The sequence below is a fragment of the Eutrigla gurnardus genome (genome assembly GCF_963514095.1).
Source record: "Eutrigla gurnardus genome assembly, chromosome: 20".
Taxonomy (NCBI): domain Eukaryota; kingdom Metazoa; phylum Chordata; class Actinopteri; order Perciformes; family Triglidae; genus Eutrigla; species Eutrigla gurnardus.
Genome location: NC_139931.1, coordinates 286,228 through 312,862, shown reverse-complemented (window position 1 = coordinate 312,862; position 26,635 = coordinate 286,228). Strand labels below are relative to the sequence as shown.

General features: G+C 44.7%; 1 protein-coding gene across 1 annotated transcript; it reads right to left on the bottom strand.

The window, feature by feature from the left end:
* On the bottom strand, positions 1 to 26,635 carry mybpc2a (myosin binding protein Ca). Its single transcript, XM_084036727.1, has 29 exons — positions 26,620 to 26,635; positions 24,954 to 24,974; positions 22,353 to 22,367; positions 21,839 to 21,922; positions 21,551 to 21,699; positions 20,996 to 21,113; positions 20,745 to 20,793; positions 18,910 to 18,966; positions 18,659 to 18,831; positions 18,377 to 18,509; positions 16,294 to 16,418; positions 13,773 to 13,878; positions 13,289 to 13,458; positions 12,530 to 12,695; positions 12,079 to 12,185; positions 11,960 to 11,989; positions 9,335 to 9,474; positions 9,044 to 9,203; positions 8,195 to 8,299; positions 7,899 to 8,087; positions 7,685 to 7,819; positions 6,866 to 7,033; positions 6,694 to 6,782; positions 5,131 to 5,326; positions 4,091 to 4,230; positions 3,240 to 3,399; positions 2,490 to 2,626; positions 606 to 792; positions 1 to 335 (listed from the first exon to the last, which is right to left on the bottom strand). Exons 4-29 carry the CDS (start codon positions 21,876 to 21,878, stop codon positions 301 to 303), a joined length of 3,264 nt encoding a protein of 1,087 aa, XP_083892853.1. The 5' UTR covers positions 21,879 to 21,922; positions 22,353 to 22,367; positions 24,954 to 24,974; positions 26,620 to 26,635; the 3' UTR covers positions 1 to 300.

The following is a 26,635-nucleotide window of genomic DNA, read 5'->3' as shown; positions in this document are numbered from 1 at the left end:
TGGATGAAAGGCAGTTTTATAAGTGTGTCGGGTGACAGGTCCACTTCCCTGATAAGAGGATCCCTCTGTGTGTGTGGTCACAGCGGGGGGAGGGGGAGGGGGGTGCTGCTCGCTGGCTTCCCTCAGTCAGGACGGGACCAGGCGGCAGCTTGCTGCAACAGTTTATGGCGTATTACTGACGTGGCGTTGGTCACAGCAGCGGTGGGAGGCAAGCGTATGGGGGGTGATCTATGCTAATCATATTTATTCATGACTATCCCATTATACATAATCCATTACTGCTCCTGTTCCACTGTATCCTCATTTCCTGGCCTCCACTCCTTTCTCCTGGACCACTGTGGGGAGAGAACATTTAAATCAGCATGAGAGGCCAGGAGATCATCCTGTTTAGAGAAGCACGGCTCAGAGTCAAACTTTGAACTGACAAATACAATAAGGTGATTTATTTTTAGCTCATGCAGGCAGCGACACTTCTCCGAGTGAAGTCTTCAGAAGAGATCAGTCGGAGGACTGAGGAGGAGACGGAGATTTGTCACGCTGAGCTTCATTGAAGACAGCTTTTTTCCCAAACTGAGGCATTATGGGAAGCGGAGTTCAGCGTTTACCTCGAACCTCCAGCTTGCACTCCACCTCGTCCTGACCGAGGTCGTTGACGGCCCGGCAGGAGTAGCGGCCGCCGTCGAACGTGCTCGGCTTCCGGATGTTCAGAGTCAGAACGCCCTGGTTGTTCTGCATCAGGAACTTTGGGTCTTCACCGATGATCATGTTGTTCTTCATCCAGATGATCTTTGGCTGGAGGAGGAGGGAGGGGGGAGGAGGAGGAAGGGAAGGGGGAGGGAGGAGGAGGGGGAAGAGGAGGAGGAAGAGGAGGGGGGGAGGAGGAGGGAAGGAGGGAGATCGGAGGAAGGGAGGAGGAGATGGGGGGAGGAGGAGGCACATTTAGTCGAATAGAGGAGAGGAGTGGAGGGTAGGAGATGAGAGGGGAGGAAAGGAGAGGAATGTAGGAAAGGAGGAGGAGAAGGGGAGGAGAGGAAAGGAGGGGGAGGGGAGGGGATGGTAGAGGAGAAGAGGGTAGGAAATGAGAGGATAGAAAAGGAGGAGAGGAGTGGAAGGAGTGTATAAGCAGAGCAAGGTGTGTTGGGAGGGGGGAGATCGGAGGGAGGAGGAGATCAGAGGAAGGAGGAGATCGGAGGGAGGGAGGGAGGGAGGGAGGGAGGAGGAGATCGGAGGGAGGAGGAGATCGGAGGGAGGGAGGGAGAGGTGAAATTAGGTCAACATTTCAGCTTGACAAATGTTTGTCGGAGGGATGAAAAAAGAAACGTGTTCAAAGATCTTTGTGCTCCACCTCTTGTTCTCTTCAGACATAAAAATACATTTGTGCTGCAGCGGCATCAGGATCTCTCCTGTTGACACTCAGAACCTCTGAACACCAAGCAGCAGATCTGGTGGAGGTGAAGTGCATGCTGCATGCTGCATGCTGCATGCTGCTGCAGCGCTGTGATGGAGTTTGCTCATCACTTATATACAGTAGGGACACTTTAGGTTTCCAGGCTAAATGTCCAGAAATACATCTGACTTTTACAAACTACCACTCAGATATCTTTTTTTTTTTTTTTTTTTTTTTCCATTTTCCAAACATAGGCTATACAACAGCCAACTCTCACATTATTACAAGAACAAAACAACAACAAACACAACAAAACCACCTCCTTTGTGTACAACACAGGAGGAAATGGTATCTGATATAGTATCATCCAAATGATGTGTTTACAATAAAACCACATCAAAAACAGTACAAGTGTACAAGTACTTCCATTTGGGTACCTGCCAATATGAGTATTTAACGACACCATTACCGCTCTAACAATGACTTTGAAAACAGGTCTGATTTTTTAATGTTTCTCACCTTCATGACGGGAACAAATGAAACATCCAACATAACGCTGTGTGATACGAACAGAGAGGTGAACGAGAGGTGGTTATCGTTGCAGTCAGAAGTGACACCATGAAGCGGTAGTGGTTGAATGGGAGTTCTTATATGAGTAGGAGTACTTGAGTACTTCTTTAATTAGCGCATTAACTTTGTCAACTTTCTTGGTTGGAACTTGCCAACAAATTCCCTGAAATCATCATGATATATAAATGATGAAACACTGATTGTGGGAGAAGGAGAGAACGGTGTCTTGAGTCTGTTCATGCAGGATGAGGATAACAACCACGTAGGCTTCAGACTGGTGTCCTGGGGCTTGAAGTGGGGGCAGAACCAGAACTAAAGACGGGTGTTACTAAGGGGTGGCCGGAGGATATCGGGGGTTTCCCGGCTCCCAGTAACAGAAATGGGAGGCTGAAAAGCCAAATGAGTTAGTGGCAACCAGTATCACTGATAAAGCAGCAGGTCGGCTCAGTCGTGTTTCCGGCAGCGAAGTGAAGTGGAGCTTCTCCAAACGGACAAATAAGAATAAGTACGTTTACCGTGAAGATGGACGTACCTTGGGGAATCCACGGACGGCACAGCTGATGGCCGCAGAGTAACCAGCAACCACACTTCTGTCCACCAGGGGCGCTGTGAACTTGGGGGAGCGGCTCACGTCCCTCTCTTTGAAGGGTGGAGGTCTGTAGGACAAACCTGGACAGGAGAGGTACAGGTCTGAGCTTCAACACGTGGCTCTCCTCATACCAGGTGAATGGGATCATTTCATCAATGGGTGAAGATGGATATTGTATTAGCTTGAGAATATTCTGAAAATATGGTGTATTACTATCGGGGTAATGTGTGTATTTGACTAGTTGGTGATCGGGATGCTTCATCCATGTATTCATACTCGTGCTGTTACACTGCAGATTCCTGAGTTTTGTTTCACGGCAATGTTTCTAGTCAGTATAATCACCGTTTTATCTTATGGAACACAAGGAGATGCTGGTGGAGCAAGCGAAGGCAACACAGCAGCAGCAGCAGCGTTTGGCTGGTGGCAGGTGTTAATTCCCCAGCTTTCATAATCCACGGCCCGTATTAAATGTTATTTAACACTCTGTCAAAGAATATTTCTTTTTAATATAATCAGCATGAATTCATTTGCCTCCCAACCATGTTCACGGAATGAATGAGTCTAAAAGTTAATAGTTCTAATGTCATGACCACGTTCTGCAAGTCCTGTTACCGGGTGTGTGTTTTACTTCTTCAGCACACAATGTCGCCTTTAACACGGGGAGGCCCTCAGCTGAGAACGCCATGACATCACCTGTCTTTTCAACGACGGCCGTGTTCTTGCTGACGCCCGCCGCCTCGCTGAGGCCGCAGATGTTCTCACTGAACACTCGGAAGCAGAACTCGTTCCCCATGACCAGGTCGGACACGGTGCAGTTGGGCCGGCGGTTGTGCTCGAACACCGTGAACCAATCCTGATGTGGAGAGAGAGAGGGAGAGAGAGAGGCTTCTTCAGATCTATAGAAGCTGGCGTCTCCATGTTCTCGTGGTCCAGCTTCCTGTCCACTCATATGACATAACCACCACCATGATGCTGCAGTGAGGCTTTGCAGTCACGTGGCTAATCTCCCAGCATGCCTCAGACCACTGTGACGGTTGACTGGATGCTTTCTACTCCAAACCAACACTGATCCCGATACATGTATGAATGCAGATTTTCATGGTAATCAACGTCCCAATCCATATCCGTGTGCGTTGTCTTTAACTCTAACCCTATGAAATAAAGAATAATCATCTCACATTATCATTTTTAACCATGCTGAATGTTTGTGTGGTGACGGTGCTGTCCGAGGTGCTGAAACGTCTCCGCAGGCAGCATGCAAAAGTCAACGTCTCTTTATTTTAGATGTTGGCTACACTCTTTTTATTCATTCATGTCTTCATCAGCCTACACTGAGCACATTGATGTTATCCGCTATCGCTGGGATGCTTCGTTTTCGTTTCACTAAAGAGGAGATTGTGATGGAAACATGGTGGATGAAGATGAAGCTAAAATGGAACCAAGATTCCAGATAAGGCTTCATGGAACAACGTGATGTTGCTGATCGAGCAGATCTTTACTGACACCATTTCCTGTTCACAGACCTCTATGGCCGCCGCGCGTACCTTCGTCTTCATGTCGGCCTTCTGAACGGTGTAGCCGATGATCTCACAGTTGCCGTCGTCTTTGGGCGGCTTCCACTCCAGCGCGGCGTTGAAGCCCCAGACGTCGGTGACGTGCACGGACACGGGAGGGCCGGGCTTCTCTGGTGGTTTGTGAGAGGGAGACGGAGATAGAGTTTGTTATGTGGCTGATGGAGAGATCACTAACTCTCCTCCCTGTCGGGTAGACAAGCTTTTAGAGGCAGAGAGAGAGATTGATAAAGTGGAGCACTAAAGTTCCCACAGAGAGGAAGAAATCAACATTCACAGCGGTGGAGATTTGGCAAAGATTGACAGATTAGCAGAGCAAAAGACAAAAGGTTGGAGGGAAGGTGGAGACGCATACGTTACTAGAACAGCGTGTTGGCGTGGAGCTGACAGGCGGAGGAATACATGTGTATCTGAGCAGCAGAACGCAGTGTGCTGTCATCGATCCTCCCATGAAACGGTGTATAACACAGTTATTACATGTCATTGATCCCGCTCCGCGTGCTCTTTTGTGGGGTTACAGTACAAACAGCGAGCAGCCCGTTAATCCTTCCCGTTCTGTCTCCGGCTCTAACGGCGGCGACAGATCAGCTGAGGGGACGCCGATCAGACCAACCGCAGCCTCTCATTAGCTCAACCTTCTCGCCGCAGGAAGTGACAGAGTAGCCCTCAAAATCCAAGCCTAATCCCGGTCTACACGCACATAATCCCAGCGGAGCCCCGGCAAAAATAATCCAGCCGGCACCGTGACCCGGGGAGACGAGCCGTGAAGATGAGGAATGAGCTGGCGGCCGCGGTGGCAGCAGCCGGGATTATACAGGGGAATCAGCGCTTTGATGATTTGCTACTTTGAGCTGCGGATCCTTGGAAGGATGAAATTAGGAATTATCATCAAATTTAAAAAAAAAGTCTTGACATGTCACAGATTTGACCGTCATCCGCTTCCTAACAGGTTATTAACACCTTGTGATTTAGGCAGCGTGGCGCTCTGATCCCGACGAGGGGGCGGGACTGACCTACGACCTGGATGTGCACGTCGGCGCTGGCCGACACGTCCTCCACCTGAACCGACAGCGTGAACTTCCCGGAGTGGACGCGCTCCGCCGAGCGGATGAAGAGGATGGTGTCCACGCCGCTGGTTCGAGTCCCCACGCTCTTGTCATCCAAGACAACGCCGTCTTTGAACCAGGTGACCACGGGGCGGGGTTTGCCCTGCAGACGGAGGAACGGCAGGTACAAGTTAGTCGAAATAAATCATTTGTGATTATCAAGGTTAATTCAATTCAATTTTATCATAACAGAAGTCATCTCAGGACACTTAACACATTGAGCAGGACTAGAATACACTCAAAATGTCCCAACAGCACCCAGGGGCGTTACAGCGACAGACAGTGGTCACCTGCAAATGAGTTTGATCTACAAGAAGTAAGGAACCTCACAGGAAGTCATTCTTCCTACATTTAATGTCATTTAGAATATGCTTCCACACACATTGATTGTAGTGCCAGCTAAATTATTATTCGTTTTTTAATTGTTAGTTTTTTATTATACTATTATAGCAACGGGTTTTCTGTGTATTGAGAAGGTAAATGATAATAATATTTTAATTGGATCTCGGGAACACCTTTCTGTCTTCCATGTCATGGCCCTGACCCCTGACCTCCCTCTCTGAGGGTGTGAGTTTGGTGTGAAACCACCTCCGTCCAGCAGTGGAGGAGCTGACGGAGCAGGAGCATCATCCTCCGTCTCCTTTATCTGCTTCTTCAAAAGCCACAACTCCATTTTCTTGTCTCTTTTTCTTCGTTACGACTCCGTCCTTCGCCGCTCACGGTTCGCTGCTTTGGTTTTTTTTTACCATCGCTGTCATTTGGAGGTTTCTTTCAAAAAGCAGTCTGTGAGCTGCTGCTCGCTCTGTTACTGCAAAGTTTACAGATGTACATTTCACAAGAAGAAGAAGAAAATGGCCGTCACATGGAGCTGCGTTTGGTCAACACGCTATGTGCTGTAGATATTCTCTCTCCAGTCCTTTTGGTTGAGTTTCATACATCTAAGAAGTCCGATGACCTATTTTTGTGTGCATCATCTTCCCTCTTTCTCCAAACTTCAAAATAACCAAACTTCAGAGTTAGGATTAAGATCAAGTAGAGTTTTAGCAAAAAACAAGGATTAAATGAGTGAATTTAAAACTTAAAGAACTAAATTAAATAGAGTTCATTAAAGTAGATGTTTTTTTTTTGTTACACAAAATAAGATAAATGAATACGTTTGCATGCTGCCTGGGCCGAGTAACTAGGCTATTAAAGATGCTGCTCCGTTTTCTTTAACAAAACTCAAGTAAATTAGCCGAACTACACCGTGGAGGAAAACTTGTTGGCCGAATTAATGGAGCGATGTGAGCAAATACTAGAAACAACATCAGGATGGTAGAAAAGTGACGGCTGCTTCAATATTCCTCTCAGCTCCATAATAATGAACCGTTGAATCCGTCCATTCACTTTCTTGATAGTTGTAAAGTTTAACGATGATTTGAATCAGGTTTAAAAAGTCAAATCTTTGATCTGGGCCGGACTCGGACTCACCTGGAAGGGGATCACCAAGTTCACCTTGTCGCCCACGAGCACGATGAGTTTGGCCCTGAGGTGGCGAGGCAGCCGGATCTTTGGGTGCTCTGGGTGGAGACACGGAGAAGACGAGTGTGAGTGTTGGACTGGACATGAAATGTGACTAAAACATGAACGCTGGGTCTCTGACCCATGATCTCTCTGATGGTGACGGCCTGGGTGAGGGTGGCAGGGGGGCTGCGCCCGGCGATGTTGACGGCCACCACTCTGAAAAGGATCTTCTCCCCCACTGGGAGACCCTTCACCCGGTACTGGTTCTTCTCCATCGGCTCCTCGTTTGCCTGCACCCACTGGTCACCTGAGCAGAGGAGCAGAGGGAGCCTTCAGGGGGATCAGAGAACCAGGAACCATCCGGAGAGGCACTAATCCAGGATTCAGGTGTGACTAATTGCCCATTTATGAAGCCCAACCCCCCTTAGCTACTGTTGCTAGGCTTTTCATGCTTTTCATTCATACAATGGTACCGCGGCAGATTTACTGCTGGGAATTCATTCATTTTCACTGAATTCCAAATAAATGGTGGTTCTTTGCATTCAGATGGAAGTAGAGTTAGTTCTAGCTCTCTGAAGCTAATTTAGCTAATTGCCCGGTTTATATCCTCCTCCTTTAAGCTGGAGGATGACTTAAGGCCTTTACACACCAAAGGTGTCAAAACGTTTCAGACCGGCAGCGACGTGATGTTTAGACAGCCCTTTTCTTTCAAAGATTTCACCAAATCCCCTGAAGGAGTTTCAGTTCCCTCTGGTGAACCGTTAAGCAAGTACTATACTTCTAGGGCTTTTATTGTGAAAGGTAAAAAGAGCAAGAGTGGATCTGGTCTGTGCTGCCATTGTTAAAGTGCACCAGTTGGTTTGGCCCAGTCCAGTATTTTGCAGTATTTGCATTCTGGGTAAAAGAAAACGGTGTGTAAAGGCCTCCAGTATGAAGTGGCACACATGCTTCTATTTACTTCCTTCTCTGCAGTACTCGATGATGTAACCGTCGATGCCGCCCGCTCCAATTTTCTCCGGAGGACGCCACTTGAGTGCGCAGGTGGTGTCCGTCACGTCGTCCACCATGAGGCGGGTGGGCTCGCCGGTGGGGGCTGGAAGAGATGGGGGCTCATTAATACATGACCTGGGACAGGGTGGGTTGTGTGTTAGCACTCCACTGATGCGACGCACCGATGGGCATAAAGGGCTTCGACTCTGCGCTGGGCTGAGAGACGCCGATGCCGTTGACTGCAAACACTCTCATCTCGTAGAGGACGCCTTCGATCATCTTCTTGGCCTCGTACGTGGTCGACTCGTAGACGTCAAAGTTGAGCTTGGTCCACCTGGAGGAGCCCACCTTCCTCTTCTCCATCAGGTAACCTGGAGGAGCAACATCCGGGTTCAGATATCGGCTCTAGACTTTTCTCCAGGGGAAGGAGAGACATCAGATGTGAACATGTGAAGATGTGGAAGTTTCCGTGGCGTACCTTTAATGGGAACGCCGCCATCAAATGGGGGAGGGTCCCATGTGATCATGCCAAAGTCCTCGCCAACTGATGTGCATTTCACGTTCTCGGGGGGGTTGGGCACATCTGGAGAGGCGGGTTACAGTCGGATGGAAAGAGAGGAAAGATGAAATGGAGAGAATATGTGAGCAGGATAGAAATATTAAAACCTTCTATTATTAGCTTTCACTCTGTGTGTGTATGTACAACAAACCACGTGTACTTTTACACCACTTTCTCCTTTCAAAAACAAGATAGCAACGGCCAAAATGCCAAAATCTACACTTCAAAACTGTAGTCCACGTCCAGAATCTAGTCGTCAAAATGATGCTATAATGATTACATGGTAAATCATATCTTCTTTAGTTCTGCTGTTGCCCACATTCTCAAGCAAAGTTTTTTAAAGCATGTTGTATAATATGTTTTTCTATTGTAGTAGAGGCTTGAAAGTCTCCTGAAATCCTTTACAGTAACAGCCTGTCCGTCATCACTTTAACTGCAACGCACCACAATAACCAAGCTTTTAGATCAAATACAAGGAGACAGATCATCTAGCTCCATCTTGAAGCTCTAAAAGTTTATCTCTTCTTTTTTTTAATTAACCTGAAAGTCAAATTCAAACATTCAGTTCCCATGCAGCATGTTTTTGGAGCAAATTGTCGTAAACTGGTACTGCTGTGGACTTGTTTTTTTTTAATTATTACGCCAACAGTGGCTATTTTTCATTCATTTCAAGTGAATATTTTCTGACCCTTTTGAATCTTAGTAGCAGAGGAAAGAGGAGAGCGAGTAGAAGAAGGAGAGCGAGTAGAAGAAGGAGGAGCCACTGACCCACGATCTTGACGAAGAGCTCGGCCTTGTCCTCTCCGGCCGGGTTGGTCACGGTGATGGAGTAGTGGCCCTCGTCCTCCTTCTCCGCCCCCTCGATGACAAAGCTGCTCAGGGTCTTCATGGACTCCACGCGGACCCTCCCCTCGGCCTCCGACACCACCTAGCACACGACAGAGCAGACCGTCGCCACGGTGACAGGTGAGTCAACCTCCTCTTTTGTGTTGTTCGGTGACTAACCAATCGACGCATGAGAAGGTAAGAAAAGTGTGTGATGGCGGTGCGAATCCTCACTTCCTCTCCTTTCATCCAGCACACCGTCGGTGCCGGCTCGCCCGTGATCTCCACGTCCAGGCGGAGTTTGTTCCCCGCCACCACCGTGATGGTGTTCTTGCTGCCGGTGCTGCTGGTGTCCAGGTGGATTTTGGGAGGGTCTTTGTGTCACCGTTAGAAAGAGGAGAGAGAGAGAGAGAGAGAGAGAGAGAGAGAGTCATTAGGGTGAGATGTATGACTCATTCTCACTTTAGGGACTCAAAAACAGACTTTCACACGGGAGATCTCTGTTCAAGTCCTGTGTAACATTGACTTATTTCAATCATTAACCTAACTTAACCTGACTTACGTGCTAATGTAACTTACGTACTAAACTAACTTACATACGAACCTAACTTACATACTAACGTAACTTACTTGCTAATGTAACTTACATACTAACCTAACTTACGTACTAAACTAACTTACATACTAACCTAACTTACATACTAACGTAACTTACTTGCTAATGTAACTTACATACTAACCTAACTTACATACTAAACTAACTTACATACTAACCTAACTTACATACTAACCTAACTTACGTGCTAAACTAACTTACATACTAACCTAACTTACATACTTACCTAACTTACATACTAACGTAACTTACTTGCTAATGTAACTTACATACTAACCTAACTTACATACTAAACTAACTTACGTACTTACCTAACTTACGTGCTAAACTAACTTACATACTAACCTAACTTACTTGCTAATGTAACTTACATATTAACATAACTTACGTACTAAATTAACTTACGTACTAACGTAACTTACGTACTAACGTAACTTATGTACTAAGCTAACTTACGTGCTAACGTGACTTACGTACTAACTAACTTACATACTAACCTAACTTACGTACTAAACTAACTTACATACTAACCTAACTTACTTGCTAATGTAACTTACATATTAACATAACGTACGTACTAAATTAACTTACGTACTAACGTAACTTACGTACTAACGTAACTTATGTACTAAGCTAACTTACGTGCTAACGTGACTTACGTACTAACTAACTTACATACTAACCTAACTTACGTACTAAACTAACTTACATACTAACCTAACTTACATACTTACCTAACTTACGTGCTAACGTAACTTACATACTAACCTAACTTACTTGCTAATGTAACTTACATACTAACCTAACTTACTTGCTAATGTAACTTACATACTAACCTACTTACATACTAACCTAACTTACATACTAACGTAACTTACTTGCTAATGTAACTTACATACTAACCTAACTTACATACTAAACTAACTTACGTACTTACCTAACTTACGTGCTAAACTAACTTACATACTAACCTAACTTACTTGCTAATGTAACTTACATATTAACATAACTTACGTACTAAATTAACTTACGTACTAACGTAACTTATGTACTAAGCTAACTTACGTGCTAACGTGACTTACGTACTAACTAACTTACATACTAACCTAACTTACGTACTAAACTAACTTACATACTAACCTAACTTACATACTTACCTAACTTACGTGCTAACGTAACTTACATACTAACCTAACTTACATACTAACCTAACTTACGTACTAACGTAACTTACATACGAACCTAACTTACGTACTAAACTAACTTACATACTAACCTAACTTACATACTAACCTAACTTACTTGCTAATGTAACTTACATATTAACATAACTTACGTACTAACCTAACTTACGTACTAACCTGACTTACGTGCTAACGTGACTTACGTACTAACCTAACTTACATACTAACCTAACTTACGTGCTAACGTGACTTACGTACTAACCTAACTTACGTGCTAACGTGACTTACATACTAACCTAACTTACATACTAACCTAACTTACGTACTAACCTGACTTACGTACTAACGTAACTTACGTACTAACCTGACTTACGTACTAAGCTAACTTACGTGCTAACGTGACTTACATACTAACCTAACTAATGTAGAGAGTAGGGCGTTGAGCAAGCATAGCTGTGTGACGAGTTGGGAGTGAGAACGCATTGGTTTTGCAGGAAGACACCAATACAGTTAATCTGGCTTTGAAGCTTCTGGAAGATGACACTCTGTTCTATTAGTCAGCTTGTTAAATTGGATCATTTTTATCCCACAATCTGGTTTTGGGTGTTTCGTGTGTGTCTGCGACCCTCGAGCACTTCAATTCAATATTTGGTCTTTATCTTTTCAAAGATAAAGCGTTGCAGTTTAATGAGAAGACCACACGTGTTTGGGGCAAAAAGAAGGTTAAAAGAGTGTCAACATCTAGATCTTTTAAAAATCATATTGAAGTCTGCGATTTGAAACAAAACACAAGAAATGAAGCCTTCCTTATGGTGGTGTTTGGTTTTAATACAGTCAGCTGGAAAGCTACTTACCAGCACTGAAGTTATTTCATTTTCATGCCGGTTTTACAGAGAAAAGTAACCTCCATCATATTGTCACTAGGTGTCCTAGTTATATTTAACTTTATTTTAATATTACACCCATTTATCAGCACGCTCCCATAAATCTATACTGTCATACAAGATGATCAATACGTTTTTTTTCAACACCGTATTTTACAAGAAAAAACCCTCTTACCTTGTCTGGGAACATAGTCGATCTTGATTTCTGAGGGTAAAAATACTTGAGTCAGACTTATTCAAATTGTGGTTAGCTCATGAAAAGCTTGGTATTGTGGTTTTGCGCGTCGCTCTCACCCAGGAAGTTGAGCTTGGCGGAGAGAGACAGAGCGTAGCCGTCAGGGACGAACGTATAATCGCCGGCGTCCGAAGGCTTCACGTCATCAATCGTCAGCTTGTGGGTCCTGTATACGTTACCGGATGTTACCAAGGAGACGAGACCCGCAATTATGCATAAGACTGTTGCCCTAGCAACATACTCCAGGAGGCAATATGGCAGAGTGAGAAGCATACTAAATGACTTTCAACCTGTGTGCTGTTGTCTTGGCGTATATCTGCTCTGATGGAGGGATTACTGAGAGAGTGTGTGTGTGTGTGTGTGTGTGTGTGTGTGTGTGTGTGTGTGTGTGTGTGTGTGTGTGTGTGTGTGTGTGTGTGTGTGTGTGTGTGTGTGTGTGTGTGTGTGATGGTCCAGACAAACAGCCTTATTATATATCTATATGATATTCACAGCAGTGGGATATAATACCTCCCGATGTGCGTCATCTTGATGCGGTCCCCGGGCTGGACCTCCACGCCGTCCTTGAACCATTTCCCCGTCACTTTTTCGTCCGACACCTCGCACTTGAACACGGCCTGTTCGGCTGCCTTCACTGTCAGGTCAGCGATGCTCTGCAGAACCTGCAGCTCCTTGTCTGAACAGCCAAGACATCGACATGGATCAGCTAATGTTTAACGGTTCATCGCATTCACAACAAGCGTCACGTTACATTATGGGAACTGTGGCTTCGAAAAAAATGACGAAATTCAACTTTTATTTATTCATTTTCAACAAATAGGAATAGTTTGACATATTGAGACATTACTTAGATAGATGATTGATACCTATTCCTTTAAAATTCCTTTCATGTTATATTACCTATAATAGATTGAAGTGAGTGGAGATTCCACCGAGCGGGAAGGACAGACGGACAGTTTCTCACACTAATCGATTTACGGGACTGAGACTGACGTCTGAGGGGTGAGACGGGACCCGTCAATTTTAGAGGTGTAGAAGAAAATCAGCATGACGAATAAATGAGATGCACTAGTGATACAAGGGATTAATGAAGTAACATTAATTATGATGCGGGTAATGACTCATTTATTGCTTTCCATGCTTGTCAGGATGGAAAACATCAACATGTGTACATTTTCTTAAAAGTTCCTAATTGAACAGCCGTGTCTGAAATTCTCATTAGCAAACTTACACGCCAGCTAACGTCTGTTGGTTAACTGGAACCGTTACCTTCGACGTCGAGTTCTGCCTTGGTCTCGCCACCGTTGGTGAAGGCGTGATACATCCCGATGTCCTCCTTGGTGGCTTCGTTGATGATCAGGATGTGCCTCTTCCCGTCCTTTTTAAACCTGTACTTTGAGCCTGCCATTTCTTTGTTCAGCTCCACTCCATCTTTCATCCTGAGGACAAACACACACACACACACACACACACACACACACACACACACACACTTCAGTGACACTTAAACACACACAGAGAAGGGAGGACGAGCTTGCTAAGCCCCGCCCCCAATTAGTAAACGGCGTGCTAATGTGCTCTGTTAACGTACTCTGCTAATGTTAGCTCTCCGGGTTTTGTAAAAAGAAATGTGGAAAAGGAGTATGTGTTTAATGGATATTTAAATTGACGAGTTTACTCGTTCGTACAGGGACATTTGTAATCTGACTGGACCTCATACATGAATACTTGACGAGTTCCCTAATTAACTGACCATTTGACGCTGGCTCCTTCCTCAGACACCTCCAGCTCAAACTCCACCTTCTCTCCGGCCACGGTGTGAACGTCGTCCAGCAGCTTGGTGATGGTGACGGGAGGCTCTGAGGGACAAAAAGGCAAAAGCTCCGAGTCACACTTTAAAACAGCCGAGGGTTGCTGAGTCATTGACAGTAAATCACCAGAGTAATCCTGACCAGCAACATGAGCGGAGGATGGAACTAGTGTGGTGGATGAAAGGAGCTGGAAGCTATCAGTGCTCAAGTAGAGTGAGTAAGGCTTTTTTTTTCAAAGGGAATGACAAAACAATACATTTGGTAATTGTTGGAGCTAAATTATAGCATGCAAAGTCTCGTTTTCCTCTAAAGTATAGTCTGCCAGTTCAAATCAAGCACACTGGAGCTTTACTTTGCTAAAAGTGGGAAATAATTCAACATTAACGTTTATTGTTTCGCAGTGGGATTCAATGAGGATAGTATTAGTTATGTTAAGCTATGTTTTGTTAGATGATTCTGTTTAATTGATCATAATCTGCAATCAAAAACTAACGGGACGAGAAATTAAAGTGTTTATTTTACACGTATGAAGAGTTTTGTCCATCAATTAGAGTGCCGTTGATCGGAGAAAACACGTTTTAATTCTGTGATGTTGATTTCAAACATCCAGATTAGCCTCAGCTTTAGTTTTCCTGAATCTACTTCTGAAATCCTAAATCAACGGCACAAACGTAGCCTCCTGGTGGAGGTGGAAGGTGCCTCGAGTCTCCCGAGGTGATGGAAGTCACATTGCGTAGCCACACGACGCAACGCTTGATGCTTCGCTAGCCTCAGCTATTTGTCATCATCAGCATCTATTCCCTCGATGTCTCAATTCTCTTCAACCTCAGCAGGAGAGCTAAAAAAAAACCACAGAAACGTGTGCAATGTGACGGCGGGCCTCACAAAAGTTTGATCCAACAAGCCTCATTTCTTCTATTTTGTGGTGCGTAAAAAAACTGAGAGAAATACTTAACGCTTAACTTAAAAACAGAAATGTTTTTAACCCCCAACTGTGAACGTTTTCTAAACGTAACCACATAATTTCGTTTGCTTAAAGCGACCTTTAGTCCGCATGTGACGAGGCGAGAACGAGAAAGCGGCGTTTAAAGACACGCAAAAAGCTCAAAAACGTGTGAGAACATTCTACATCTTATTGCTTCTAGAACTTTGTGAGTGTTTGAATTTGATGCCATTCTTTTCATACAACCACACAGCGAAAGCTCTTTCTTTTTTAAAGTACTGTTACTGCTAGTTAACAGTTTTTTAGTCTACATGTCATCTTAACTCCCTGCTGCCTTTGCTAACGTCAGATAGCAGATGAATCAACAGCAAGGTGCTCATGTCGCTGATGCAGATGTTTTGAAAACAGGGACATGAGTGATTTTTTTTTTTTTATGGACACAAAGGGAACAAAAATCCGTGCACACACGTACACACAGACACACACTGTCTGTGGTGAAGAGCTTACCCTCTCGTATGGCCTCTGATAATGTAAAAGCAGGATGGGCAGCAGCGAGCACACAAAGTAAAGCACGGGATTAATATAGAAGCAGGAGACCCAATTACATCTATTAAAACCTCTCATACTCGCACACAAAGAGGACACAAAGGAAAGACACCATTGAGATATACAGTAGTTGGAGTAGAAAATAGCATCAATAATGTAAAATATAATATTATACATAATCATATACATCTTATTGTGATAATAGCGTGTACATCTTTGCTTATATCCCACATTCTTTCGTTAGCCGGTTATGGCTGTGTGCTCAAGGACTTCTTGTGTTTCCAGTGACTCACACTTCCTGATGGGGGGGATAACACTTCGGTTATTCTTCGGTGTGTTTGCCTAATGGCTAATGGCTAACGGCTAATGGCTAACGGCTAATGGAACTAGCAGTACTCACACTGCTGTACCGGCTCACGGTTATTGTTTTGAGTGGTGTGTTAGGCTAACAGCTAACGAAACTTCTGGACCATAGTGGACTAATACTGCTGGACCACTTATTATTATTATTATTATTATTATTATTATTATTATTATTATTATGACAATTATTATTAACAGTGCAAGAAACACTGAATACTTTTATTTTTGGTAAACTATAAAATCAAGACATTAAATATGACCACAAAATATACAAATATCAATCAAAGTGGCCTTCAAAAATTCACGTATCAGTCAAACTGATAAACATGCTGGCATATTAATACGTACAACACAAAGACGGTGATACATGACAGTAAACTAAACAGAAGAATTTCACTCATTAAAAATGAGTGAGCAGACAACAGAGCACAGCGATCTACTGCACGGCATAAAAGCTTTGAAATAAACAGATGACAAACAGACACACAAAGGGAACAGAGCTGTCAAGCCTCTCAACGCTCAAACGACAGCATTTGCTAAACCGAGCAGAAAAAATAAAAAAGCCTCTCCTGCTGAAAGAAGAATTCCTCCAAAGACAGTGACTCATATACCTTTGACAAAAACCTCCGTAAAGCTCTTCTCCTCGCCGACCACGCACTCGTACGCTGCGTCATCAGACAGGTTGCACTTGTTGATAGTGAGCGTCCGCTTGTTGCCCACGCACTCAAACACATACCTGGACCACGGGGACGAGGGGCGAGATCATACGAGGAAGATGAAGAACAAACGAGGGGAGAGAGACAAAGAAAGAAAGAAAATAATGAATAACTGCTTTCAGAAAATCAGATGCAGAAAGCCCTGAAGAGGACGAGAGTGACTCAGAGTCATAGACGGAAACAAAGAGTCCACACATTCTCGTAGAGACCTTCAGAGCTCCCACCCACACACACACACACACACACACACACACACACTCAGGTTGCCATACAGACATGATGACAAACATAAAATGGTTGACCTACAGTAACGTCACGGCCTTATCGGCACACACAACAGAAGGTAGTAATATTCCCAACTCAAGGTGACGACTGCCATTCGCTGTGAGTTTAACTTGAATAGCAGCAGACAAGGCAGTAAAACAACGCTTTTATGACATAAAAATCACATTATATTTTAATTTAACTTCTGCAGTTTGCACTATATTTGTTCTTGTTGTTGGACATTCACATGAAAACACACAAAATAGCAACATAGCTTTTCTTCAGACATCATATGTTGTATGAGGATATGTTGGGGTCATCCCTATGTTCCCTACAGAGACTGCAGTATATGTAGTAATATAGTGAGGGTTATTATTAATCTTTGTCATCTTATAAAATATATAAAACACGAACATGATGAACAATAAAACAGAATGACAGTTATCCAAGCACAATGGCCTCTCAAGAAAAACAATGACATTCTTCCCTCACTTACAAACCCGTCCCCCTACTGACCATGACTCGAGTGACATCACCCGGCATTTATTTCTACCTTCTTCTATATGCTTTCAAATGATATGTGCAGTCACAGTTTCAAACACGTTTGTATTGACCAGGTTAACCCCGAGCATAAGGAACAGGGAAATAGTGACACCTGGTCTCCACCGCTCTCACCCCCAGACTGACTGACTGGAAACACTTTAATGACTCTGAGCTACACCGTTTTATTCCTTGTTAAGTGCCCGGTCTGCTAACTTCCTGGGAGGAGAAAGAAATCCCCCTCTCTCCTAGTAGCAGTTTTAATTAAACAGGAAGAGGACCGCCTTACTTTCAATGAACAACAATAAGTGACGCAGAATGGCAGATGGTGGCGCCATTGAAAAAAAACACCAGTCACAACAGCTGTAGCCTCTTCAGTAAAACAGCAAAAGAAGCATTTGAAGGAGGGGAAAGAGCAAGAGATGAGGGCGAGAGACTTTCTCTCTGCCGTGACTCACTTTGCTTTCTAAATCATTTTGAATTAAAACAATTGTCGTGACTCATCTCAGTGGATTTCTAGTCTGTGTGCAATACCAAGGTGTAATACGTTTCCCGAGCAGCTACTAAGCTGTGTAATCAAGTCTGGCTAATTAGAAGTCATTCATTATGCGAGTTAGTGCAGCGTTTCTTACAAGCCGCTACCTTTCGCTCACCGAACATGTTCAACTATGAATCGTATGATGATTTTACCATCCAACTCCATCTGCAATGGCTGAACTGTGAAACTGCTTTTAACATTTGTAATCAAAGATTGAAATTAGCATAATTAACACCACACAAAAAATCCATATGAAGCCACATGTCCTGGTGAACATAACCAGTATGTCCTTTAGTGAGCAAAACAAATCTAAAGTTGAGTAAATGTTAGACTTTAGGTGCTCTGAAACCCAACTGTGCATTCTTTTCATGCAGTTTGGCCTTTTATTTACACGAAAACTGAAACAAATTTTTAGGTTCCCAAATGTCAAAAAGTATGTGACAGAAAGTCCTTAGCGCCATGTGTGCATCCATGTTTACCCTTTTGAAAGCTCATGCCTTTGTTGTTGTTGATTCTGAGGATTCCGATCGGCCTGTGTGGATGTATCCTTCTCATTACTGCCACCTATAGGTTTGGCATGTATATGATGGCGTATTTATGGAAACAAAGGGGGGGGGGGGGTATTTGTTTGCTTACTTGGCCGATGGTTTGATTTCCTGGCCGTTCTTAAGCCACTTGACGGCCGCGCCAGGGTCGGTCAGCTCCACTGACAGATGGATCTTCTTGCCTTTGTCCACTGAGTAGGCTGCATCCAGCTTCCTCAGGAACGCTGACAACACAGTATGCCGTTATTACACCGTTATTACGCCCTGCTTTTACAGCCACATCATTCTTTAAGTGCCAACCAGCAGCAAGCTATATGCTAACACATTCCACTCTCCTTTCCCGCCTCTCCCGTTCCCTTCCCTCGCTCCTCACCGTCACTCTTCTTGGGCTCCACCTTCTTCATCTTCTTCAGCCTCGTCAACATGCCCCTCAGGTCCGTGATGCCGTACTCAAAGGCGATCTTCTCGTAGTCGCATGGCTTGGCTTCCTTCAAGATGTCCCACACGTCCACGTCCACTTCCTCCACCACCTTTTGTTTCTTCTCCCTGAGGAGGACGAGAAACCACATCTGAGAGATCCAGACCCAAGTTCTCACCTGTGTGACGGATGTAAGACCATCGTACCTTTTCTTGAGCAAGGCACTGAAGTCCAGATCGCCGGCGTCTTCGCCTGCATCTCCACTGGGAGTAAATAAAACAAGAGATCATAGAGGATTATCACTGTGTATTTACCTTTTACTCCACATTACACAGAGCTACAAGTACACACAGAATTACAAGACGGTTATAAACCAAAAACAAACACGGAGTTAGTGGGCGTCGCCCCCCTTTTCTTTCCACCAGTGTTCAGATAGATGGACAGATATGACATAGGAGAACATGAAGACTACCAATTACCATCAGGCACTACAGACAGAAATCACAGGCAGCAGGCGTGAGGGAGCAAAAATACATACGGTGCATGAGTGATGTGGAGCATCAACGCTCAGGTTGTTGTGACTAATATGCATCAATGAAGTACACATGAGATGCAACACGAAACCTTTCAATGCAGAATCACATTCTGAGAAGTTGACGGCGGGATGGGGAAACTATCCCTTCATCACCCTTCATACGCGTATTTCCAAGCGCCGAGAGTCCACGCGGTCTCGTCATCAATCACCCGCTTGTGCTCAACAAGGTGACAAGTGTGTGTGTGTGTGTGTGTGTGTGTGTGTGTGTGTGCGCCACGGGCCAATAAATGTCTACAGGCTCGAGTGCTTGTTGTTTTCCACCGAACCTTTTTTCCTGTCATTGTTGAGGCTCATTGAACCCCTCGGAGAGCAAGATAAATGCCAATAAATTCAAAGCCATTCCGAGTGATCATGTTCGTCATTTGGATGAGCGGTTCATCCAAGGATAACATCCATCCGCTGTCCTCGCCGTCCTGCGAGCGAGTACATTTTCCCTCCCGGTGATAATGTCCTCGTTCTCGGGGGGCGTGTACGACGTGATGGCTGAATGGTCGGGTGAGCGTGAAAAACAGTGTTATTCGTGTTCTGCAGCCTTTTGAGATTCTCCAGTGCAGATCAGCAAACGGATAAGTTACACTTAGTTTGTTTAAATGCGTTTGTTTCTGAACCTACACTAAATCTACCAATGGTGTTGGTTGGAGGGGTAGTACATTTCACGTGAGTGTGAGCTATACACGGGGACCGGCCCATCTTCAAGCAGATATTATAAAAGACGTACCAAAGTTTCCATACTGACCTTGTGGCTAGAATGTCTATCCCCCTACACTTTTCTTTTATCATGGCATTCATCTGTGTGTAGCATCGTAGTGATATTCAGTATAAATATGAAGCGTCACATACTTACCTTCTGGAGGTGGAGCTGCGTTTAACTCACTCATTCATTATCTCCCCCAGCAACATATTTGAGCTTTAAATGACTTTTCACTTTTCATTTATCATACTGACAACCCCCACCCACTCTCTCTCTCTCTCTCTCTCTCTCTCTCTCTCTCTCTCACATCAGCATCCTGCAAACAAACACACTGACATCTTGTCTGAACCACGATGTGATGCTCGTGTTTCTCAATTCACCTGTGCCTTTCTGGTCTCTAACGAGGGGAAGGGAATTATATTTTTAAAACACCGTGTGTCAGTGTGAGTGTCTGCTGATTCACGATCACACAGTACAGTACACAGACCTGAGAACAGCTGAAACAGTCCCAGGATGCACAAAGACAGAAATAGACAGTTAGGGGAAAGGAGGAGACGGTCCCTGCAGAGGCACCGTGAGGGACTCCAGGTGAAGCAACACAGCGAGGCGGCAGACACACCCAGATGTGACAGACAGACAGACAGGCTCGTATGAAGCAGACAGACACATGGCTGTTGAGACTGACAGATGCCCAGAGGCGGCGATCTACTACAGGAGCATATGGGACGGTGTGACGGCAGGTGACATGTTCTCACGATCTCTTAAACGCCTCCAAGATGTTGTCCTGCTGCTCCTCCTGTACGGCTGGAAGCAGACAGAGAGCCTGTGTTAATCCATCACACACACTTCCAGGGGGAATAACGGGCCGGTGACCTCGCCGGGCCACTAAATGATGGGACCTCATGTGTATCACACTCACTGAGCCACCGGCTGACAAAGCTGGTTACGTGGTGACCGTGGATACGGCGAATGGAAGATGACAACAGTGAGATTGCGTGTGTCTTACCCTGCACGGACACTTCGAAGGTGCAGCTGTCGCACTTGTCTTTGGAGGTGACCTCGCAGCGGTAGCCACCCGCGTCCCCGTCCACCACCTTGATGATGCTCAGCTCGTAAGTGTAGATCTGACCGGGGGTACATGTGTTTATTGGTCAGCTGGTTGGTTTGTATTGATTATTAAACGGTTTATTTTGGTGCATTTTGCTGAATAATAGTTTGTTGCGTCCATCTTTCACATAACTCACAGAAACGAGAAATCCATCAAATGATGATAAGATGTGGGACATGTTTACTTAAGAGAATATAATATTTAAATAAGCTGCAGCTGTGACACGTAAAACACACACAACAGCAGTCTACAGCCTACTGCTATACTTCCAATGCTAACACATGCTAACATTTGCTAATTAGCTCTAAACACGGAGTAGATCCAAGGCAAATTAAATGGACCGATGGAGCTACATGTAAAGTCAGAGGATCAACAAAGTCGGCGAGCTTCATCCTCTGAGGACCACGAACATCTCCAGCCTGCAAAACTCCCAATAGTTGATGAGATACGGACCTTGGTGTTCCGGTCGTAGACCTCTTTGAACTGCAGGTGCTTCCCGGCCTTGCTGCCCAGGTCCAACCACTTCCCCTTCAGCCACTTCATGTTGGGCTTCCTCGTCAGGGTCGATGAGTCGACTTTAGCCACGAACGTGATGTCCTTGCCTGCCGGCGGAGGGCAAACCCGGAGAAGAGACGCGGCACTTAATTCAAATAGATTAGCGCTCTGCATTCCAACAGGAGATTTGGCACCATTTGAGATATATTCAGGGTTTCTTTTTATGGCGGATCATCATTGCCAGACCTTTTGTCGCCGTGGCGCTCTCCGGCCTCTCCACGAACATGCCGCTCAGCTCGGACGGCGGGCGGTCCTCCCCGGGGACGTCCTCTGTGATGGGGGGGAATAAAAAGATGAATCACAGAGGACACGTGGTGCTTTTACTGTGAAATCTAATTGATTTTGGGGAAAACCTCAGAAGCTAATGCGGATCTGCTTCTTTAGTAACGGTTGTGTAGCGCTAAACTATAAGCAACAGGCGACGCCATTCAGCAAGTCATTCTTTCACAGTTTGGGACCCCTCTGATAAATGACCCCGGGACCCCTGGTACAGACTGCCCCCCGGGGAATACAGAAGCTCCTCAGATCACCTGAAAGGCGTCTCATTAGAGTTGAAATCTCCTGCTGCCCTGAACACAACACAACGTAAGCTGAGGCTCTTATCTCGGCTTTCATCCGCTCGCTTTATGTTTCTGTTTGAGTAAGTCGATGTAACCTCTGTGAGGTGTTGTCACGGAGACGCTCACGGCGTTTCTCTTACCATCAGGAGGCAACTCTGCGGCGTCAGACGGCGAGGGAAGAAGGAGAGAGAGTGTTAATTGGCCCCGATGAGGATCTCGACTTCAGGTGAGGAAACACTCACACCTTTAAAGCCACGTGCTCTCACTCTCACACTCTCACTTTCTCTCGGTTACAGGAAGTACAGGCAGGACGGACCGGAGTCAGCAGGCACCCCTGGGTGCTCATCCATTGGTCGAGAGCGGTCGCTGAGAGAATGGATCCAGGGTCACGTGTCACAAGTAAGGTCATGCGCCTCCATAAATTCAGAGAGCCACGCCGTCGGCTTCCTCTTCCTCCCTCTTCCTCCCTCTCTCTGCTTTTATGGGCTCGGTTAATTTGATCTTTTAATCAAAAGTGCCCCCGAGGACAGATCCAAGTTCAGATGTTCGGCATGATTTAAAGGGTTTGGGTTTAGAATGCTAAGTGGGAAAGACTGATCCTGGGACAGCACCCAGGGGACACTTTGGATGTTTACACTCGTACACGGTTACACCGGACCGGCTGCTGATGAGGGTCTGAGCTCCAGACCTGCAGGCTCTGGGAAGGGACCTCTCAGGTCCTGGACCAGACCAGCCCACAGGGTGCCCCCCTGCAGATTCATATTTTGGGTAATGAGAACAATTTGTAAGAAGCCCACATTGAAGTATTCACCAATGTTTTATTTTATAGGCCCGGTATTCCCTCATTACTTCCTAATCATTTCTAGAATCATTGGTATTAATAAAAGGGGGGGAGTCGGAGTCGGGGGACTATTTATGTTTCCGACTGTCATCACATGTTCCTGTTAAAGGGAGAAAGCCCTTAAAGCTGTAGAACCCCCCCACACACACACACACACACACACACACCCCTCCCCTCTGTGCTCCTCCTCCTCGTATGGTTCTCCCCTCCCAGCCTCCCACCTCCCTCTTATTTTACGAAAATAGTTCAGCGAAATGTGTTTCTGAAAACAATTGAGGGGAGAAATAAGCGATGCAGTTACTGAATCTGTCTTTATTTTAGATCGACAACGCTCAGTTTGAAAGATTTTGGAGAGTTTGCGGGCGGCGCCGTGTCTCAAGTGAGCTAGGATTGGATCGGAACAACATAGTAGCCATGCGGACCGGATGGCTACAGTTTGGCTCAAGTAAAAAATCCTAGATTAGAGCTTTAAGTGGCTCCATGGCTTTAACATGGGAGACTACTGTTTCCTGTTTCCTGTTCCAGTGTTTTTATTATAATCATAAAAAAATGTACCAACAGCAGACTTTTCCACAAACAACCAACTGCTCATTTAAAATCCAGCCTGTTATTATAATAATAAAGTATTTTATGATCCCCAGCCTCTGTTTGGAAAACAATATTTGTTCAATTCCTAAAAAAAGTTGTGGCATAGTTTTAAATATCAATAGCTATTTACAGACTGTGGGCTAAAAAGAGCCTAATTCTTCCTTTATAATAATTCACTGGGTGTTTATGCTCAGACAGGAAAACCCATTAAAATATGCAATAATTAGGATCAGTGTATATGATGTATATAGTGGCGTTGGAATGTGGCCACCAAATATGGGCAGTTATGACCAGATATAATTGGGTTCTTGCACATATAAAATCCCAATAAACCACTTAAATTAATATAAAGCGTGACGTGACTTCACATATGTTGACTTTCTTACAAATTGAAAAATGTTCACCTCCACTGATTAAAAGCATTTACATGGAATTGATTATTCCGTTTTTTCCTTATAATAAGTCTTTCTAGGAACCTTTCCAGGGAATTATTAGGAACCGATTAGGAATTTATGGAGAATGAGAGGTTATTAAATATCCTATCCCAGACTGGGTATTACTATACTAAAATAGTAACATATCCATTCATTCTGTCCATAAAATATACTGCTATACATAGAATATATAGTACTGTATTACTTATTCAGTGTATCATCCATTTATCATCAGAGAGCAGCTGATAAAACACACACGGCGTCTCGACGTCCTTCAGTCTGAGAGAACGCGTACGGCATATAAAGAGATCTGTACTACTACAGTATATAGGAGTATCAAGTAGTAAATCCACATATCACACACACACACACACACACAGGATATATACCCAGCAGAAGTACAAGCAGGTTATATCCCTTCTTCTAAACCTCTTGGGCTGGTTTCCCTCGGATGCTCTGGTGGAAGCAACGTTGAATCACGTTGTTTTTATCTGGCTGTCATAAACTCTTCTCTTCTGGGTTTGTATTTTATTTATTGTTTCATCTGACAGTTTATCTGATGTGACTTCAGCTGCTTTTTAACTTGCATCTTTGCATTGTTTTCATCCTTCTACGTCCCTTCATCTGTGATGCACGATGTCACTGTTCTCCTGCTACGTACATGAAGATATTATTGGGATTATTATTTATACTCAATGTCAAGAAATCTTTTAGACTTTATCTTTTAAACTTTAGATTTTAAATCGTGATGGCCGTCACCAGAGCACCGTCAGTCCGTCACACTCGGTGACAGAGAGACACGTGAACACCAACACACAAGCACGTGAACAGGAGGCACAAAGCATTCTGGGAAATAGTGCGCTGTATCGTTTCCTTACCGTCCCTAGGCTCATTGTTGGCTGGATGAAAGGAAACATCCGGTAAACGTGGATTAGTGGTGTGGACATGATGAGTTACTGTGTGTGTGTGTGTGATTATGAATGAAAGAGATGTTCTTCATCATCAAACATTAAATCAGCACTTCCACTTAAAGTTTACACAATACTTCATCTCCAGCGATAGCGACACGCTCGTGTACATGTGTACGACTTTCCCCCGCTGTTGCCGTGGGAAACCGTAATGCAAATTGACATTTTATGCGGCGAGGTGAACGTGAACTGCACAAATAGACGCTCTGTCCCGTAAACGTACAACAGTGTTGACTCCCTCGGGGGATCATTACCTTCCTGCTGCAGAGGAACGCTGCATAAACATGCTTCTACCCTCGGCAGCCTGGATTCAACCTGATCTATACATACAGCACATATCGCCGTCTCCCACGTAGCCTCGTCTCTGCTGCACCCACACACAATTATTTCACACGTTTGGCTGAATGCATTACCCTCCACTATGGATCGGACTTGAAAGGTCAGGCTTTGCCGGCACTCGGGGAAGTCGGAATGAGAGGAGCGTTGTGAATACATCTCCGGCTTCGTTGGTTCAACACAGGAAACCGCCCTGCGACGGTCGGTTGGAGGAACACGCCAGCGCTCGGCGATGAACCGGACATGAGAGAGCAAATATCTGGCAGATACGCACAAAACGAGCCAGTATTTCCAATAATGGTTTCCAGAGAAATGATTAAAGGTTGAGTAGGTGATTCTATTCAGAAATCCCTTCTGTTATATGCAGGACTGTAAAAACCTCGTCCAATCAAAACTGTTGGATGGGAGAAAACAATTGGACGGCCTCGGCTTTGAACAGAGGTCTGAACGACGGGGCGGGGTTCTCTCGGGTCGGCGATGCGTTCAAAGACAAACTCTGTGGTTTTTCTAAATGACCTACTCCACCTTTAATTTAGCAGAAATCAGTCTGATTTTAAAAGACGTGGATTTATCCTCAAAGACGAGGAGATTCTTCCACGCCTTGCTTTGATGCAAACTTTAATCTGGGTCGTCAAACAAACTGATAAATTAGGTGATTAAACAGAGTTTTCCCCTCCGGTGCCCAACATGATGTCTCAATGTGATGACCAGCTTTTTTTTATTTTTAATTAACACGTTGTTTTAAGTAAGACTTGGCCAAAGCCCTTTTGTAGTCGGCATCCATATGGTTTAAACTGCTAACAAGACAGTTTTACAACCACGCTTTAGGACAAATGTGGAAGATTAATTTGCATGTGCTGTATGTATGTGCAGATTTAAGCAAATCAGAGCTAGAATAGGAAAGTCACACACACACACACACACACACACACACACACACACACACACACACACACACACACACTGCGCATACATTTATCCATAAATTAAACACCTTCTATTTTGCTCCGAACACCAAATTTAATTAGCATCTCTGGTGCTGAAAATAAACTCATGTCCTCAGCGCTAATAAAAGAATATCGAAGAAACACTTGACTGTGTGTGTGTGTGTGTGTGTGTGTGTGTGTGTGTGTGTGTGTGTGTGTGTGTGTGTGTGTGTGGTATCATGCATATCCACACACTCAGTCCCATCACCACAGAAGTTCACTGCTTCTGTGTTTTGTCTCATCTGCAGTCTTACCCTCGTCCTCCACGGG